The following is an 18,935-nucleotide window of genomic DNA, read 5'->3' as shown; positions in this document are numbered from 1 at the left end:
GAGATGGGGGTCCTGTGGGGGATATGCTCATGGCTAGGGGCTGGCACGCCTGGCTCGAGTGCACCTGTCCAGGATGCTGTCCAGTGGTGCAGCAGGAACAGGGAAAGGAGCTGAGGCAACAGGCCATGGACAGCCCTGACCTCCCAGGCTCTTACTGCAGGCTGGTGCTGGCTGGGAAAGCCATTTCTTCTGGGGGGCTTGGGGATGAGGTGTGCTAGGAACCTTTTTGGGAAACACAGAACTCAGCTGTTAGAGATTAAAAAAATGCTGAGACCGGGGGCCTCCCTGGTGGTGCAAGGGGTTAAGCACCACACTATGAAGCAATTGCAGCCTCTGCAGCATGAGTTCGCTCCTGGCTGGCCAGGGAGCAACCCACATGCTGCAGCAGACCTCTCCTGACTCGCCCACTGCTCCCCTCAGCAGTGTACTTCGGTCAATCTGCCTGTTCTGTTCCCTGCTCTGTCTCTGGTGAATCCTCTCACCCCCCCGCATCTCTGGCCTGTACCTCAGCTCTTGTTTGCATAATTAAATAAATCTTTAAAAAAATGCTGAGACGTAGGCCACAGAGCAGAGCCAGGCTCTGCCAGAGCTTTGGGAAGGGAGGGGAAGGCTGGGAAGAGCTCGGGTGCAAGGAAAAGATCAGAGCTTTCTACATGCCAAGGCCAGAGAGCCTGAGATACAATCACCGTTCTCAAGTGTCACTGTAGGGCAGGCCCTAGGCATGTTGCCCCATGTGGAAGAAGAGTCCTTTGGGTAGGCAGGGCGGTGCCGGGGTCAGGGTCAGCCCTGTGCAATCACAAAGGGCTGGGCCCCCATCCTGACTTTCTGAAAAAGTGACCCTGGTCAGGTGGAGTCACCTCATTGAGCCTTAGCTTTACTTCTGTAAAATGGGGTAAGTAGGGCCTCCCAGGTGGCACAAGGGGTTACGATGCAACCTGTGAAGCTATCCACAGCCACTGCAGCACGAGTTCGATTCCTGGCCAGGGAGCTGACCCACATGGCACAGCAGACCTCTCCTGTCTCGCCCGCTGCTCCCCTCAGCAGTGTATTTCAGTCACTCTGCCTGTTCTGTTCCCCACTGTCTCTGGTGAATTCTCTCATTCCCCCCCACCTCCGGCCTGTACCCCAGTTCTTGTATACATAAAAAAATGGGGTAACTGCCTGTAGCACTCACTGAGATCAATGCATATAGAGTAATGGCACAAACTAGAGAACCCAGAAATATACCCACACAAATACACACAATCAAATTCACCTTCTAATAAATTATTGATTTCAGTAGCAAAACCAATGCAATTCAATAAATGAATTCTTTTCGATAAATGGCATTGGAGCAAGGTGGACATCCACAGACAAAAGACAGAACCTCAAACCTATACTAAATACTCTCACCTTATATGAAAATTAACTCTAAAAATATTAACTCAAAATGGATCATGTCTGTAAATTTAAAATGTAAAACAATAAAACTTCCAGGCAGGGCCTCCCCGGTGGCAAAGCAGGTTGAGCACCGCGCTGTGAAGCTGCGCGCAGCCTCTGCAACTTGGGTTCAATTCCCGGCCGGCCAGGGAGAGTCCTACATGGCGCAGCAGACCTTTCCTGTCTTGCCCGCTGCTCCCCTCAGCAGTGTCTTCTGTCGTCTACCTGTTCTGCTCCCTGCTCTGTCTCTGGTGAATTCTCTCATCCTCCAGCGCCTCTGGCCTGTACCCTAGTTTTTGTATAAATAAATAAATCTTAAAAAAAAAAAAGAACCAAAATCACTTTAAAAAAAAGCAAACTTCCAGGCAAAAAATAAATATAAGAAAATCTTCAGGACCCAGGATTAGGCCAAAATCTTTTTTTTTTTTTTTTTTTAAGAGGCATGTATTTATTTATTTGTTTGTTTGTTTGTTTATTTATGCATGCACTGGGTACAGTCAGAAGCGCGGGAGGGTGAGAGAATTCACCAGAGCCAGAGCAGGGAGCAGAGCAGGCAGAAGGACCGAAGGACACTGCTGAGGGGAGCAGCGGGCGGCAGGAGAGGTCTGCGCGCCATGTGGGACCCTCCTCCGGTGGCCGGGGAGCAGCCGGGGATAGAACCGGCGCCGCAGAGGTCGTGGGCAGCTTCGCAACCCAGCGCTCAACCGCTGCTCCACAGGGGAGGCCCAGGCCAAATTCTTAAGACTTTATACCAACAGCATGATTTGTACAAGGAAAATCATAATTTGGACCTGCTCAGAATTAAAAACTTTTGTTAAAAATTAAAAACTTTTATTATGCAAACGGTCCTGTGTTAAGATAAAAAGACAAACGAAAGATGGGAGAAAATATTGTGAATCACACATCCGACAGAGAACTTCAGGTTTAGGACAAAGGACTGTGTGACACTGAAAAACATTGAATCTGTTAAGAAAATGGGCTCAAATGTGCACAAAAGGTTCACTGAAGACACACACAGCCGGCAAATGAGCATGAAGATGTTCGACATCATCAGGCACAAAAGACACGCCAGCTAAAAGCCCCCAGAGGGATTATTACACACCTGCAGAACAGCTGGAACAAAATCTGGTGGCCACACCTTAGGGTGGCGAGGAGGGGAGAGTGGGTCACGCACACATGGTTGGAGGGAATGCAAGATGGCACAGGGGCTCTGGAAGAGAGCCTGGCGTTCCTTGTAGAGCAAGAAGTGTACAAGCAACTGTATTCTTTTTCCATTGATTTTTTTTTTTTAAAGATTTATTTATTTTTGCATACAAGAACTGGGAGAGACAGGTGAGGTCTGCTGTGCCATGTGGGTCAGCTACCTGGCCGGGGATCGAACTCAGGCCATAATGGTGATAATGCTGAGACTTAACCCCTAGGCCACCACTCTCTGTATTTCTTTAAGTTCACCTTTTTTTTTTTTGATTCTGCATATAAATAATATCATACAGTGTTTGCCTTTCTTTGTTAGATTCATTTTGCTTCGCATAACGCCTTCTAGGTTCATCCGTGTTGTCACGAATGGTAGAATTGTTTTGACGGCTGAATAATATTCCACTGCATACACGTCTACACTACCTTTTTTTTAACCCATCCATCCATCCATCCATCAATAGACACTTAGGTTGCTCCCTATCTTGGCAAGCAATTGTATTCCTGGGCATTTATCCCATGTGAAGAAAAACTTATTTTTACGCAAGTGTTTAGAGCACGAATATTTGTAAAAGTCCAAACTGGAAACGGCACAAATATCTTTCAATGGGTGAGCCGTTAAACAAAGTTGGTACCTCCATACCAGGGACCACAACTCAGCAACAAAAAGGAATCCACTACTGAGCCATGTAACAGCTTGGATAAAATGCCAAGGACATTACGATGAGTGAAAAGACAACCTCAAAAAAGGACAGACACTGTATGACTCACTTTATGCAAAATTCAAGAAATCATAAATAAGTAGATGTGGAACAGATTAATGGTTGCCAGAGGCGAGAGACGAGGGAGGGGAGGGGTGTGGCTGCAAAGGGTTAGGAGGCAGCAGTTTAGCGGGTCCAGCTGAGTATCTTGGTGGTGGTGGTTGCACAAAACCACACACACGACTGCACAGAACTGCACACACACATGTATGCACAACTGGTGAATTCTGAATTAAGTTCTATGGATTAACATCAATGTCTGGCTTTGCTGATGTTATCAGTTAACACGTTAACACTGGGGAGATTGGGTGATTCACTGATCTCCCTCTACATGTCTTTGCAGCTTCCTGTATAATAATAAAGGGGAAAAAGAAGCTCCCGGAGGTTATCAGTAACATCATCTCTGCTCCCACCTCTGTTCTTGACTAACGGCTACGTGCCAACTGCTATTTCTAGCCTCAGCCCTGCTACTGCCCAGGTGCCCACAGCTCAGGTCTCCCCTCTCTTCCTGTGCTCCACACCAATGTGCTGATTCATAGCTGTGGCCTGTGCTTTGTCTGGAATGACTTTCTCCCTCTGTGACAAATTCTTACTAATCTCTCAAAGCCTTGCTCAAATGTCACCTCCTCTGGGCAGTCAGCTGAGAATTCTGGGGCTGAGACCTCCTTCCTCCAAGGCCTAGGCCTGTGGGTGAGCTCATCAGAGTGAACATCCTTTCTCGGACCTTCCTTCCACCACAGTCAGCAGAGGTGGCAGCAGAAAGCCCTGGGAAGGGAGTATCCCGGTGCCTGGCACGCAGAAGGCTTTTGCAAGTGAAGGCAGAATGGGGGCTACCAGGAGATGAACCATCAAGTATGCTTTCCCAGGCTGACAGCACAGACTCAGAGTCCAACAATGGGCCCAGGGAGGTGGCAGGAAGCAGGGCATGGAAGTAGAGAGCGTGCAGGACTCCAGGCGGAGGGAGAACAGAGGAGGGCTCTGCCATGCAGATGGCCTATGAGGAGAGTGGCTGGCAGCTGATGTGTGGGACATGAGTGGGGCTGTGGCAGCCCATAGATAAGAAGCGAGGTTCTGGGACACATGGCAGGGTTTGGAGCAGAAGACAGACAAGGCCAGATAAAGAACCCCAACTGCTGAGCAAGGGCGGGCCAGGAAGTCAAGGAGGCTGGAGCCCAGACAGGTGGTCTTGGGAGGTGTGAGTGTGAGCAGAGATGCTCAGGAGACCCGATGGACCACAGCAGGGGGAGGGGAGGCATCCGGGATGAGCCTGCCCTGAGACAGGAACCCAGGAGCAGGACGGGCTCAGGGCACTGGGGCTGAAGGCAGTGGGAGAGCAAGGGCTTGTCCTGAGGGCACTGGGAGCCATGGAGGAGGTGGGCGATCCCTTGGGCTGCCAGGCTGGAGAAGGAGCCAGCGGGGGCAGAAGTGAAGCCTGAGAGTCCATGAAAACAGGGTAATGCTGATGCCCAGTGTCTGGCAGTCGGGGCCGGAGGGATTCAGATGAGCTGCTATGGGATGGTCTTGCGCAAATAAGTATGACAGGTGTCAAGAAAATGGCAACCGAATTTCTGACTAGGCTAGTCTGGCTCTAAATCTTAAGAGACACAGACAACCCTTCTGGAGGGCCTCGGGTGAACTGTGCGCAGCCAGAAAAGCCACAAAATGGCAAATAAATTCGTGGGGGTATGTGCATTTCCTGGGGCCCAGCGTTCCCAGCTCCCATCAGATTCCTTAATTTGAGAAGAGTAAAGCGATTCTGACCTTTCCGGGGATGGCTTGTATCTTGCGTAGGTGGCTGAGCCCGGGGTGGAGAAGCTCCCAGAAGGCTGCCGGTAGGGTGGGACTTTGTCGGCCCCTGCTGGTGATGCTGTGTAAGGGGTTTCGGGGAAGCTGACAGGCCTGGAAAGAGATGAGAGGTGGCCAGGAGTGAGTGAGAAGGCCCCTGCCACAGGACAGACAGACAGACCTTGCCCTCAGGCTCAACCACATCCTATCTGCTCCATCTGCTCCCCTCCCCTCAGGGCGGAGAGAGAGCTGAGCCCAAGGCAGCACAAAGCAAGGCTGGCCTGAGTCCTTTCTCTCCCACGACTGTGCGCCGGCCCTCAGCTTCCGGCCCTGACAGGCTGCTGAAGACACGCTTGCCCGCTCCTGGGACAAGAAGTTCCTCTGCTGGATGGAGTCCTTCATTTTTGGGAAATATTTATTATTTAATATACTCCAACGAATACCTCTAAGGATAGGTCATCACAATAAAATACACTCCCTAAAATGACCACCCAGCCCAAGAGGGTGGCAACGCACACCCACCCCTGGGCCTCTCCACTCGTTTCCCTGCCCCTCCCCCACCGGAAGTGATGCTAACATTTGTGCTGATCAACCGATTCCTTGATCTTTTAAAAAATACATAGTTTTAATCATACGGGGCATGGTGGTTTTCCAGCCTCAGACACTGAGCTCCCCAGCACTGGGTCCTTCTCCAGGCAGCTCATAACCAAGTTTAAGGGAAGGAGAGATGGAAGGGGAAGAGGCTTAAGGACAAGAAGGAAAGGGGAAAGACTGAAGTGAGGGAGATGCTGAAAGGGGTGAAGGAGAGAGAAAAGGATGAAAGGCAGAAGGATGGAGGGCCAAGGTGCCCCTTGATGCGGCCTTACCTCTTGCTGTGCAGGGGCTGGGACTCCCGGAAAGGGACCATGGGGGCCTGCTTTGGGGGCCGGCTCAGGGACTGGACATGGCCGGGGGTGGAGGGAACAGCCCACTTGGAGGTTGGCAGAGAGTTGTGGGACGCAGGCCCGCTCCACTGCCAGGGAGCATTGCTGCGGTACGGGGGCCGGCCCCCGGGGGTCACGGTCTCCGGTTCGGTCTTGGGCTCCGAGGTATTCATGTCATAGGTCTCCGGCCAGCCCCTGGGAAGAGAAACCTTGTTGCTCAACTCAGAAAGGCCCCAGCCACCAGCACACTGCCTACTGCCTGGGAGACCCGCCGCCGCCTAAGGCAGGGCTGGGCCTTCCCGGCTCAACTGAACCACACAGGCCATTTCAAAGGCCACATGGGCACCCTTTAAGTTAATACATGAACTTACCTGCAAGCTCAGTCTCAACCAGGACAGGGTCCAGGGGGCTCTGACTTCCACCTCCTCTAGCTCTACTCTACCCCTCTCTCCATTTCCCTTCCTCTCCTCTTCTCTGACCCGGGCCTCGAGTTGGCCAGTGTCCTCTGTGAACTAGCTAGGCTCCTCCCTTGGAGGTACTTGGGGGCTGAGCAGCGAATGCCTTCAAAATCAAAGGATAGTATCTGCCTTGTTCCAAAGAAGCACAAAGGCAGCTGGAAGAGGAGCAGGTGACCTACTTTGCAGGGTGATTAAAAAAAAAAAAAAAAAAAGCCATAAAACCCAGAACCTTGAAATAGATGCAGAAGGGCCTGTGACTCCCCCAGACCTGGCTGGCACATGCAGCGCGGAGCTCAGGATGGGGATCTGCTCACCAAGCCTACTCCCCATAGCCGCAGGAACAGAACTTGGAGGAGCCCGCGGCCGGGCAGCAATCCTGCCCCATCCAGTCCCCTTCTAGGGCTCTCCTGGGTCACCAGAGCCAGGTCCAAGGGACTTTCAGAACCGCCCAATGAGACTAGTGATTTGCTGGAGCTGTGAGTCTAGGCCAGACTTTGACTCATCCAAAGGTGCCGGGAGGGCATGCTCCGGCACCGGGTCCAACACGCCATGACCTTCAGCAGCAGGAGGGTCAGCACTGACATCCAGCAGATTCTGGATTGGTAGGTGCAGATACCCAACAAGGTACTGGGCAAGAAATGACAATGCAAAGGTCTAACAGCTGGTGGCTGGGCCCGGCTGGGTGGAGATGTGGTACCACCATCACCCCAGTGCATGGCTGCCACTCCAGCCACCCAACCTGGACACCCCCTTCTCCTGAAAACAGGTCTGGTGCTGAGGGTGGGGCTGCTCCAGCTTCCTGGCTCTGGTGTGAACACGTGACCCAGCCTCGCCAAGCAGATGCTCCTCTCACCCTGGACACACCGACAGGCAAAGCACTGTCACAGGCTCGGGGGGGGGCCTGGCGGAGACGAGCTTCAGCCCTGGAATTGCTTCTGGAACTGCTGGGGAGAGCTATTTCACTGGACCTGCTGAGCTGGGAGAGCTAAGTTTGGAGCTGTAAGGAGGGGTGGGTCTCCACGAGGTGAGAGATGCCTGGGAATTGTGGCACCACAAAACGGAGACAGGGAGAGATTTCTGATGAGGGTGTCTGAGTTCCTGCGTAGGGAGGGTCCTGCCGAAGTCTGCCAGATGTCCTCATCCTGTCCTCTTTGCTTCACTATATTTGAGTTGATTCCATTGCTGGTAACCAGAATCCTTATGTTTATTATACTTAAGTAACCAGAGGCACAGAGGAATTAAGTAACCTGTCCAAAGTCACACAGCCAGGAAGAGGTGAAAACTGGACTTAAATAGAGTAAGTTTATCCCAAAGCCCACGACTTGAACCACTGTGCTCACTGGCCCACTGTACAGTGTTTGGGAGTCAATCTGGGTAGATTTCTTGGGTTCCTGACTTTCCCCCCAAGTCATGTTTTTATTTTCTTCACAAGGGCATCTCAAGTGTCTCCAGAGGGTCCCCACAGGCCAAACACCTTACAAGTTTCACCTCCAACCTCATGACTACCTTTGGGGAAGGATCTATTATTGTCCCCATTTTACAAATGAAGACACCGAGGTGCAGGAGGTAGGACTGCTTGCTGGGGTCACAGTTACTCAGGGAGAGCTGGGAGTCCGACCGAGGCAACCCCGCTGCAGAGCCCGCCTTCCGGCTCTGCCCCACGGCCCCCGGCCCTTATATGCAGCCATCTGGTTGGCTTACTCGTGTATTGTTCGCGTCTCCCAAGCCATTTATCAGTTCCACGGGGCCAAGGCCTCAACTCTTGTCTGAGCAGTGTGTCCCCAGTGCTTGGGATGTCAGGGCAAACTCTCTCTGGTCACCTCTGGAGGCTGCCAGGGTACCCACTCATTGTTCTGTACCACATTTATCCTGCCTTCCCAGGATAAATTATACCTCAGAGCAACCAGACAGTAACTGAAGGAGAGTTCTTTCTAGAAGACTTCCAGCCAATAGATGAGGAAGGATGCTGGAACTTAGAACATGCAGTCGCGGCCTGTGATGAAATGACAGCGACATCACAAGTGGCGGAAAGCTGGGGGCCGGTGGATGACAGCAGGTCAGATGCCTTCGTGTGACCCCCCCCCCGGGGCTCACTCCTGGTGTCACTCACACAAGGGACAACCAAACACATGGTGACTCCTGAGGGACACCGTACCCCTGTTCCCACAAGAAGAAATTTAACCAGAATCTAATCATGCTGCTGCATCAAACTTCAATTTATGTGCCAGAGGTGGATCTAAAGGGGAGGTGGGGAGGGGCAGCAGCTAAATCCAGGAAGTGGGAAACTCTAAGGACGGGTGACCTGGTTTCTTTGCAAAATTGCAAGGAAAATGAAAAAAGAGGAAGGGAGGGAAAATTTAGAGATTGAAAGAGCCTGGAGCAACTCATTAGCCAAATGCAATAGGAGGCTCCTGATTAATAAAATAACTGCTTTTAAAAATCTCTGATACAGGGCCTCCCCGGTGGCGCAGCGGTTGAGCGCTGGGTTGCAAAGCTGCCCGCAGCCTCTGCGGCGCCGGTTCGATCCCCGGCTGCTCCCCGGCCACCGGAGGAGGCTCCCACATGGCGCGCAGACCTCTTCCGCCGCCCGCTGCTCCCCTCAGCAGTGTACTTCGTCAGTCTGCCTGTTCTGCTCCCAGCTCTGGCTCTGGTGAATTCGCTCACCCTCCCGTGCTTCTGACTGTACCCAGTGCTTGTATAAATCAATCAATCAATCAATCAATCTTTAAAAAAAAAAAAAAATCTCTGATACAATAGAAAGTTAAAGAGAGATGGGGGAGCTCATACTGACTTATTATTAAATATTTTAAGAGCAATAACACTTTGTAGAAGGTCCTTGCGGGGCACAGATAACTTTCCAAGGTCTGGGATCATGTCCAATAATTCAAGATGGGGTGGCCTGGAGGTGGAAAAAGAATGAGGAAACCGGCCATATGTTGATCAGATGCTGCGACGGGGTTTCAGTGTACTTTTAAGAGGTTTGAAATGTTCTACTGAAAAATAAAACGCTAAGAGAAACCAGCTCCATGCGGAATTCCTACTATAAAATCCGAGCTCATCCCTGGGTCCCTACGGCTCCCGATGGTACCCCATACTGCCCCAGCCACGCGGCTCCCGGGGCTGCAGGAACTGGCCACACACACCTGCACTCTGGTGTGCAGCTGGTCCCTGCCTGGGGCTGCTGGACCGGACAACCATATGGCTGCCTCTGCCCATAGGCGGTTGCTATGGTGCCACAGGCCTGCTTCTTAGATCTCGTCACTGTGGGAGCTTGTCATTTATCTGCTTAGTTGCCCCGTCTCTTCCTCTGGTGCACAGGGACAGGTCCTTCATTCTGTCACCACTGAATGCCCAGCATGTCAAGTGGAGTTGGCACATGGTAGGGACTCAACAAATACGTATTGGACAAAAGAAGGACATGTGTCCTCAGGCAAGTTACTTCTGACACAGCGTGGGTCATCAAGCTGCCTCAGGGGTTGTGGTGGACACTGAGTGGTGTCTGCTGAGTCTTGGAGGTGTTGGCTGACACCCCCAGGGTCCACATCCTGCTTCCCACTGAGGAAAGGCCCAGTACAGGTGACTTTGTTGGGGGTGTGTGTGGGACCAGTCCGGCCCCTGCCTTACCTCCGGGGCGTGCCGTCGTCGAAGGGCGGGATGATGACCACCTTGACGGTGACAGAGGTGCGCAGCAGGTCGATCATCTGGTCATGGGTCAGGGTGACCACGGCCACCTTGCAGATCTCCACCAGCCGGCTGCCTTGCCGGAGGCCTGCCTGCCAGGCAAACCCATAGTCCTCCACCTCGGCCACAGTGCCGTCGTACTTGACGTGGAAGCCCAGCTGCCCTAGCCCGTTCCGCCGCAGGGTCATGTCCACTGTCTCCCAGCCGTTGGTCATCACCTGCAGGCAATGGGCGGGTTTAGCCTGAGAAACTGTGCTCTTCTGAAGACCCAAGTTGTTATCCTCACACGCCAACCCCCTCACCTCCACCCGCCCCCCCTTCCCCGACTGATCAATTGAACCACAGTGATCCTCCCAGGAGACACCAGGGCACAGCAGCATGCACTCCCACCTAGTCCCAGCAGGGGCTCCTGATGTCTGGAGGAAACGTGGATATGCAGCTACATGGCTTCTGACATCAGAGAGGTGACAGTCCCGGTCCTGCTCTCCAAACGCCCTTGCCACCCTCTGCTCCCGGGTCTGGTGGGGCTGCCCCTCGTGACCCCCTCTGCTCTGGGATGTGCTGGCCAGTGGTGGGTGGAATGGGGGGTGGCCAAGGCTGGGGCATTTAACTCTGGAGGCCTCTCCCCTCTGCCACAGCCACTGGGATTTTGCTCAAGAGAGGCTGTTTGGTTCAGGGGGTCCCCGAGTCAGAGTTACATGAGGAGAGACCCTAAGGGAACCAAAGACGACTTCCAGTGTGAGAGAAATACACCTTTGTTGTTCTTAGCCACGGATTACGTACCTGACCAACAGAGTCTCTCTAAGAGCGCCAAGACGCTGCAGCCCTGCACCCCGGGGTTGCTGGCTCCTGCCCTTTACTTCCTGACGTCACCCTTAGAGGCACAACCCCCACCCCATCTCCTCCTGGGACTCTCCCCCAAGCTGGAGCCCAGATGACCACGTAGCGCTTAGCTTCTGCTTCACTCCCTGCTGCATCTGCGTGGGATTCAGGCCGTGATGACATGTAAGGGACGTGAACCCGTGGATGGGGCTAAGCGTGCAGCTAGTGATGCAGGTGAGTGCGACGGGCTTAGCAGGTTACATGGAGATCTCACTCCTTTCCTAAAACTGCTCCAAGGAAAGAGGCGCGATGGCTGATTCTTGTGAGAAGTCACCCCTAGGGGTAAGGGCACTCTGTGGCGAGCCTGCCTGGGTGGTGGCACACGGGTCTGTGACCACCGCTGACGGGAGGAAGTTCCTGTCATGAGTCACTCTAAGCATCCACACGCTGAGACACACATTCGTCCCTGCACACAAAATAATTCCTTGCAATCTCACATTCCTGAGGGTGGGGAGCAAGAAGTGAGAGGCAGGATAGGAGAGGACTTACCTGAAGACATGACTGATTTGGTGTATGACTTGGATAGCGAGACTGGGCAGCGGGGGATGCATCAGACAGGGTCATGCTCCCCAAACAGAATAGGGACTTAGCCTTACTCACTGGGAGGTGCTGGGACTTTCTTGCTCTTTTCCTGTCCTGACCCTGCCAACTTTGAGGCCCAGTAATTGGTTTCATAGCCCAACCTGTTTACGTGACAATCAGAAACGATTGTGAGGTGTGGTAATGACAGCGGTTCGTTTTAAAGACTCTGTTGTAGAAATAGATGTTGAAATGTTTACAGATAAAATGACAGGATGTCAAGGATTTGTTTTAGAATAATCAGGGGGAAGTTAAAGGAGGGAAGGAAGGAACGAGAAGGTGCTGGGCTGGGAGCTGGCAGCTGGCGATGGGGCCAGAAGTTCATTACGTGAGAGCCTTTACTTGTGTGCACGTCTGAAATTTCCCATAATTAAAGAGTTTAAAATAACTGGGTTGAAAGGAAAATTCAGTCTCTTCAAAGAGCAAGCTGTGACTGGCTTCATCCCAGCCTGTGACTTCTGATTTGGGAGTCAAAATTCTTCCCTTTGAAGCAGCCACCCTTGTGTCCAAAGACTTGGGGTTTCAGAGGCCAGTCCTGTGCATCTGCCCCTGAGGGGAGCCCACAACAGCCCTGGAGTGTGTGGGGGTGTTCCACAGGCCTGGGCAGCTTGTCCACAGTGGCAGGGGGACCCTCCATTCTCCCCTGCTTCCTTTTAGTGATAAAGACCCCCTCACCACAAAACAATTTTGGAGGGCACATGGCTGCCAAGTTGGGGACTGCATTTCTCAGCTTCCTTAGGTGTGGACATCTGACCAGGTCTGGGACCACAGGATATGAGTGGGACTGAGACAGCTTTTCCTTCATGCTCACACTCTCCCGTCCTGCCGACAGGAGTGTGGACAGGCTGAGACTCGGCTTTGGTCACGCATATTAGTCTGACATTGAAGGCAAAGGAGGAGCTCGGCATGTCCCTGCCCCCAGGCCAACCTTAGCCTGGGAGGGCAGGACTTGCTCCAGCTACGGGATTTCTCAGTCTCCACCCAAGCAGCTCCAACTGTAAAGTACCCACTGGAGTGGTAAACAGAGTCAGGCTAACTTTCTGGCCGCTTTTTGGGTGCCTTCCAAGTTCTGTCCCCTCGGCTTTCATGACAAACGCAGGCAGCCCCGCCTGAAGAGCAGCACTGCTGGTTCACAAGGCTTCAGAAAGGTAACTCTGGGCAGAGGAGCACCTTATGAGATCAAAGACACAGCCACCCCAGGAACCCCTGCACTGTGCCAGGCCCCCATTAAAAGCTATTTTTTCTGGGGACTGATCTCCGTGTGCCCTGGTTAAGGCACTGATTAGGCCCTTTAGGGGCCCAATTTCATCAGCAGCTCACTGATGAGGGGGGGGACCAGTAATTTGCCCCCTCCAAAGGTGTGGAAGCTGAGGCGGTGCAGCAGTCCAAGACTGGGACAGAGCTGGCGCTGACCTGTATCCGGCCCCCGTGCCTCAGGCCTGCTACTTCCCTGCCGCTTTTTCCTCTTATTTTATTCAAGTCTCAGTTTAAAAGTCCTCAGGGGGACCCCTACCCCCAGACCCCCTGAAAGCAAGCGAGATGCGGCTGGGAGAAGCCTGATCTGATGTGCACGCGAGCCCATCTCAAAGGGGCAGGCAGCACCCCACTTCACGTGGGCACTGCCCTGTGCGTGTAGCCCAGGAGAGACAGGTCGTCCAATTTTTCAAAAGAAACCAGAAAGTCACAGAAAATCCTCTGGGTGTTAAGTTTTGGGAACGAAATATGCCTGTGGGCTGCACCCAACCTGGGGGTTTGAGTGGCCCCCTGAGTAGGGCCCCTGACATCCTCTACACTCCCTGCTTAACCTCCTGTGCTTGCAACACCTGTCCAGTGCCAGGGCCAGCTCATAACAAAGCCCGTCTACAAAGGCTGTGTGAGCCCCTGCTGTGCCAGGGGAGGATGTGCGCTCACCCTGGGGACTCCATGGACACGAGACCCTGGCCTGTCCCTTGGCAGAAGGGATGATGTTATCACCTCCAGGCCTCCTGGAAGGCTCTGGGGTGCTGGGCTTATGTCTGTGTGTGTGGCGGGGACCATGGCAATGTGCTGTGCGCCAGCAGTAGGCACGGGGGTGGGCGTGGGATGGAGAGGCACAGAGAGGACGTGGTAGCACCTGGCATGGTGCCTGGCTCGGTCACTGCTTAAGAAGCACAGGCTGCTTTGCGGTTTTGGGGGGAGGAACCCTCCTCGCGTCTGAGAGCTGAGGCACTTAACTCACTCCGGGCCCTGGGCAAGCTGCTTTACCTCTCTGGGGCCGTTTCATCATCTGTGAAGTCAGGACGGCAGCGGCATCTCCCTCAGCAGGTTGGAGGGAGATGGGGGAACCTGCGAGCGCCGAGCAGGCGCATACAGTGAGCCCTCCTCCTGCCCGCTGGAGGCAGCGGGCAGCAGGCACGCACGCGGGCTTACCCTGTGTCCGCTGCACACCAGGTGCTGGACAAGGTGCTGAGGGCACAGGGGAATGACACACACATTAACAGCCATCAGAGGTGGCACACACTACACAGAAAACTAAGTTAAGAAAGGCAGGTGGAATGTGTTCAGGGCAAGGTGAGGGGGGTTCTGCAAATTTAGACACAGAGGCCTCACTGACCAGGGGACATTTAACTAAAGGCCTAAAAGAGTGGGGGGATGAGCCATATGGGGCAAGTGCTCCAGTGAGAGGGCACAGGCAGCGCAAAGGCCCTGAGGCTGAATGCCTGCCAGGCATGCTGGAGAAACAACAGAGCAATGGGGAGCTGAGGTCATCAAGGCTGCTGGGGGCCACCAGTAGGGAGATGAGGTCAGAGAGATCACCAGGGAGCCGGACCATGTGGGGCCTCGGGGCCACCAGAAGATGCTAGCTTTCCCGGGAGTAAGCAGAGCAGTGCCACGAGCAGCTCCTCCTAGTGTTCTAAGGATGACAGGGAGGCAAGGGCAGAGGCAAGGGAGACCAGCACGGAGGCCTATGGATCGTCCAGAAGAGGCCAGGGTGGAGAAGCAGCAGCTGAAGCCTGCTGGGGCTGGGGCTGACAGGCTGCAGGTGGGTGTCAGAGCAAGGCTGATGCCATCTGACCTGACCTGACCAATGGCGCGATGGCCTGTCCTTACTGGCACAGGAAACCAGGAGGCGGGGGGCCAACGTAGGTTTCTAGGGTCTAACGACACCCGAGTGGAGATGCTGCCTTAAACAGTAGGATCCCACTCGGGGGCCTGGACCCAGGAGACCTCGACTCAAAGCCAATCTGCCACTCAGGGCTGTGAGACCTTAGGCCAGGATAAGCCTCCAAGTGCTCGCCCGTTAAGTGGAGAGAGAGAGACGCTCCCTTCTCTGTAGGGTGGGTGGAGGCGTGTGAGATCCCCCTAACTCATCAGATGCCCTGCGCACCATGCGCTGGCCCCATCCACTCATGTGAGAGAAGTGCACAAAGCAGATGGAGGTCCTGGTCCCCAACCTCACACCCCAGTGGGAGACAAAACCCTGGCTGTTGTTCTAAGTAAGGCTGGGCATGAATTTAGGAGTCAGGGAGATGGGGAGCAGGGCTTTACCAAGCCAACTAGCACCAGCTTAGAAGGGTGAGGGCAGTCAGCAGTACGCGGGGGTCACGGCCCACCACGCCAGGCAGGTTTGTTGGGGCAACATGACTCATCCAGCTCTTAATCTCACGCATCATGTCAGAGGATGATTGTTCCCATTTTTAAGATGAGGAAACCGAGTCACACAGTGGAGAAGTGATCCACCCCAGAGCGGCAGTGCCGGGATCTGAAGCCAGGCCTCTGACCGGGGAAGCTGCGGCTCTAACCACCATGTCATGCGTCTCCCGTCACTCACGTGACACGCCCTTCTCACCTCCCACCCATCCCCGAGAGCCCAGCCCTGAGCCCCTTTCCTGATGCGCAGGGCAGCAGAGGACGCGGCTCACGGCTTCCCGTAGCCATCACCAACTCAGCTGTCACCTGATTTGAACCAACCTGCCACCCTCAAGTCCGGCCAGTGAGTCAAGCCTGAGCTGCCCACCAGGGATTCTGGGTAAGAGTTTTATCCAGACCGCCAGTCTGTGCGTGGGGATGTTAAAATAGTCACATTTCTGTGATGACTAATGTGGATTATTCCCACCATGTAACTCTGTGCTTGCTGTGTGTGACCAGGCTTGCTCGCATCCCCTGCCCTGCTGATGCCTATCTTCTAATGATTTGAGTTTTTTATCTGCTTTAATTCCTCTAGAGAGTACCCTGACATTTTGAACAAGCTTAAACTTAACTTTCCTACCAACACACAGACTGAGATGACATGCCTCCTGTCCCTTCCGGGTGACCGCGTGAAGTCTTGGACCCACGGCCCAGAAAGAGCCCAGACTGCGGGGCCCATCAGACCTCAAGTGTGACAAATGTGGGCCCAGTCACTTCCTGGCCTCATGGATGGGCTTGGGGAGGACTTCAGGGGCTCCTAAGGCCCCTGCCAAGCCACAGGACTGCCACCCCGTCAGACCCCTCCCTTACCTTCAGTCTCTGCACAATCTCCCTTATGTCCTCCACTGAGCCCTCGGAGGCCTGCAGGAAGATGTGGTCCCCTCGCCCATAGAAGATCTTGAGTGTCGAGGAGTCGGGGGTCCATCCGATGACGTCCCCGCAGTAGCAGTTGAATACCACCTCCTTGGTGCGCAGGTCCAGGAGCACCACAAACTCGTTGGAAATGCCCAAAATGCAGTCGATTTCCACCCCTTGCGCGTAGTCCTGCGCCGCCACCCTCCAGGCGATGGCTCCTGCGCTGTGTTGCTCGGCGCCCGCCCGGGCTTTGGTCTTCTCCTTCTTCTTGGAGGTCAGGGAGATGAGGTTGAACTTGCCAGTGGAGTCGATGGGGGTGTTGGAGACGCAGTTCTCGGCCAGGTCCTTGAGGTACTCCTGGCGGGTCCTGGTGGCCATGGTGTGGAACTTGTCCGACTTGTGCGCGGCGTTCTCCGCGTTGATGACCTTGGCCAGCAAGAAGTCTCTGAAGACGTCAGACTTGCGGAAAGTGGTGCCACTGGGGATGGGGGGGCCGAAGGGAGGCGCATCTTTGGATCGGGTCACAGCCATACTGCGGAAGGAGAAATCATTTAGATGGCAGAAGGGAAAACAGCCGGTCAGTCAGTTTGCGTTTCGACAATGGACGCCAACCCTAATGAGTGAAATGCTTTACTTAGGGCACGTACACACATTTTTGCTTCCTACATAGTGGACTGCTTGACCATCTGCTGAAATCCAAAGACTAATAATAGTATCATTTGACTGGAGTTCTTCTTGTTCTACATACATATAGATTTCTGGGGAAGATGAGATGATAGTTTGGCAAAAATTCATTCCTTACTCTACCTTCACGGGCAGATCTATCCCCTCCCACCCCCCCATTTATCCTGGGCCCAGGGTCAAGTGACCTGCTTTGGCCAATGGCTGTCAAGCAAAGGCATGACATGGGTGCGGGGAGCTTGCTTCTCCTGCTCCATCCCCAAGATCCCAGAGATGAACTTGTATCGGGGACTTACTGGTCCCAGAGGGTTGAGGGACACCTGGAGCAGACCTGGACTCGACCAGTGGCCTGAAGCCAAGGTCAGTCTGACCCCAGCTGACCTGGCAGCTTTCTGTGAGCCAGAAAGAAATACTTGCGTTTGCGAGCCACTGCATGTGGCAGTGGCTTGTCAAGCAGCAGCATCACAGGAATACTGGGTAGCAACATTTACTACACTTTGTAAGTCATCTCCAAAATCGCCATCTCGAAAATTTTTTGTACCAGGAAGGATGGGACCCTTCCTACTTCATTTCTGACAGAGATGACAATGTGACAGAAATCAGACAGCCGCTGCGTGAGAACGCAGAAACATGATCTTTGCCTCACCCACTGCACTAACTAGAGGGAAGACCTCCCTGGGAGGAGTTCTTTGGACAAAGAATTCTTTGGACAAAGCCCAGTTATCTCTACTCTCCCCCCACTTCCCTGTGGAGGCCTCCCAGAGTTGGGAGGGGACTGGAGTCTGGCCTCTGCCTGGGAGATCTTGCAGGTGGGTCAGGGGCTCCTGGAGTCAAGGGAGCACACAGTCCCGGTGACACCTCCCTGCCTCCCCTTTCTTCCTTGTGCTTTGATGCCAGGTAGGCCAGAAACTGGCAGCTGCGAGGCTGGGAGAAGTGCAAGGTGGAGACAGAGGGGAGGTCAAGGCTTCCAGCCCCAAGCTGTGATGGGGGAGAAGCTCTGGCCAAGCATTGGGGTGGGGGTGGGGGAGCTTAAACATGTTTGTGAGGCCCACCACAATGGATGGCTGGTTCAGGTTTTGACTCCCAACTCACCATCTTACCAATTTCACAAGGACAGCACATTTGTCTGACATGTATTTCTAGGATGTTCTCTCGGGCTTTGGGGACATAGTGGTCCCTATTCTCCTGAGCTTCTAGGAGGAGAGATACACTCCACAAACATACTCATATTCTAACTTGTAAACACAAGGAGAGAGAGTGGGGTATGACAGAACAGAAGGAGCTGATGTGGACAGGGGGAATCTGGGAGGGCCTCTCTGAGGAGGTGACAATCTGAGATTTTAGACAGATCAGCAGCCTGAGAAAGAGCTGAGGGGGAAAGCTGCAGGAAAGGGCTCTGTGGAAAAGAGCACACACAGGGCAGAACAAGGTCAGGGAGGCCAGAGCCCAGAGAGTGAAGAGGAGGTGGGTAAGGCCACCAGGCGCCACGCAGGGCCTTGATGGTGCGTGAGCACTTCTCAGCCTTCTCATGACAGCAAGCAGCCACACAATCTCTGCCCTGCTCGGTGCCTAGAAGGACAGTCTCTGTGGGCTGTGCCACCTTCACCAGGGCTCCCATGTCCTCTGGCTTCTAGCTGAGTCTGGCCTACAGGAAGCACTGGTAGGTGACAAGGTAAGAGGAGCAGGTGGGGTGTTCACGTCTCCTTATTGCCTCCCAGCAAGGCCGAGGTAGTAACAGTGGCTGTAATCCTTGGTCTTCTCAAGGCCACAGCTCCGGTTGGCTGGCTCTCCCAGACACTCAACTCTTTCTAGCTTCCAGCATGAGGGCCCTTCCAAGCTGAGGGGTGGGATAATGATTCCCTGCTGTTAGGAGGCCCTGCTGTTAGGAGGTTCCCTTAACCCGCCCACACCTGTTGGTTGTCAGTTCATCAGCTCCCTGCAGTTAAAATGAAAGATGGGGCACCGCCTGGGTCCTAGCGGATGAGGTGCTAACAGAGAGTGACAGGCAGACTGACAATTTGCAAAGATCACCACCGCTGCCCTGCTCT

The 18,935-nt window shown here is 53.8% G+C and overlaps 1 protein-coding gene across 1 annotated transcript in view; it reads right to left on the bottom strand.

Annotated features, from left to right (window-relative positions):
* The window catches only part of SIPA1L3 (signal induced proliferation associated 1 like 3), a 184,316-nt gene that overhangs the window by 43,113 nt on the left and 122,268 nt on the right, over positions 1-18,935 (bottom strand). The window contains exons 12-15 of the mRNA XM_054697137.1: positions 16,162-16,738; positions 10,165-10,439; positions 6,026-6,277; positions 5,136-5,273 (exon numbers count right to left, since the gene is read on the bottom strand). Coding sequence (XP_054553112.1) covers positions 5,136-5,273; positions 6,026-6,277; positions 10,165-10,439; positions 16,162-16,738 — 1,242 coding nt within the window. The remainder of the gene's footprint in view (positions 1-5,135; positions 5,274-6,025; positions 6,278-10,164; positions 10,440-16,161; positions 16,739-18,935) is intronic.

Source organism: Talpa occidentalis, unplaced genomic scaffold, assembly GCF_014898055.3.
Source record: "Talpa occidentalis isolate TD23 unplaced genomic scaffold, MPIMG_talOcc4v2.1 talOcc4.17, whole genome shotgun sequence".
NCBI lineage: Eukaryota > Metazoa > Chordata > Mammalia > Eulipotyphla > Talpidae > Talpa > Talpa occidentalis.
This window is presented reverse-complemented; position numbering and strand designations above follow the sequence as displayed.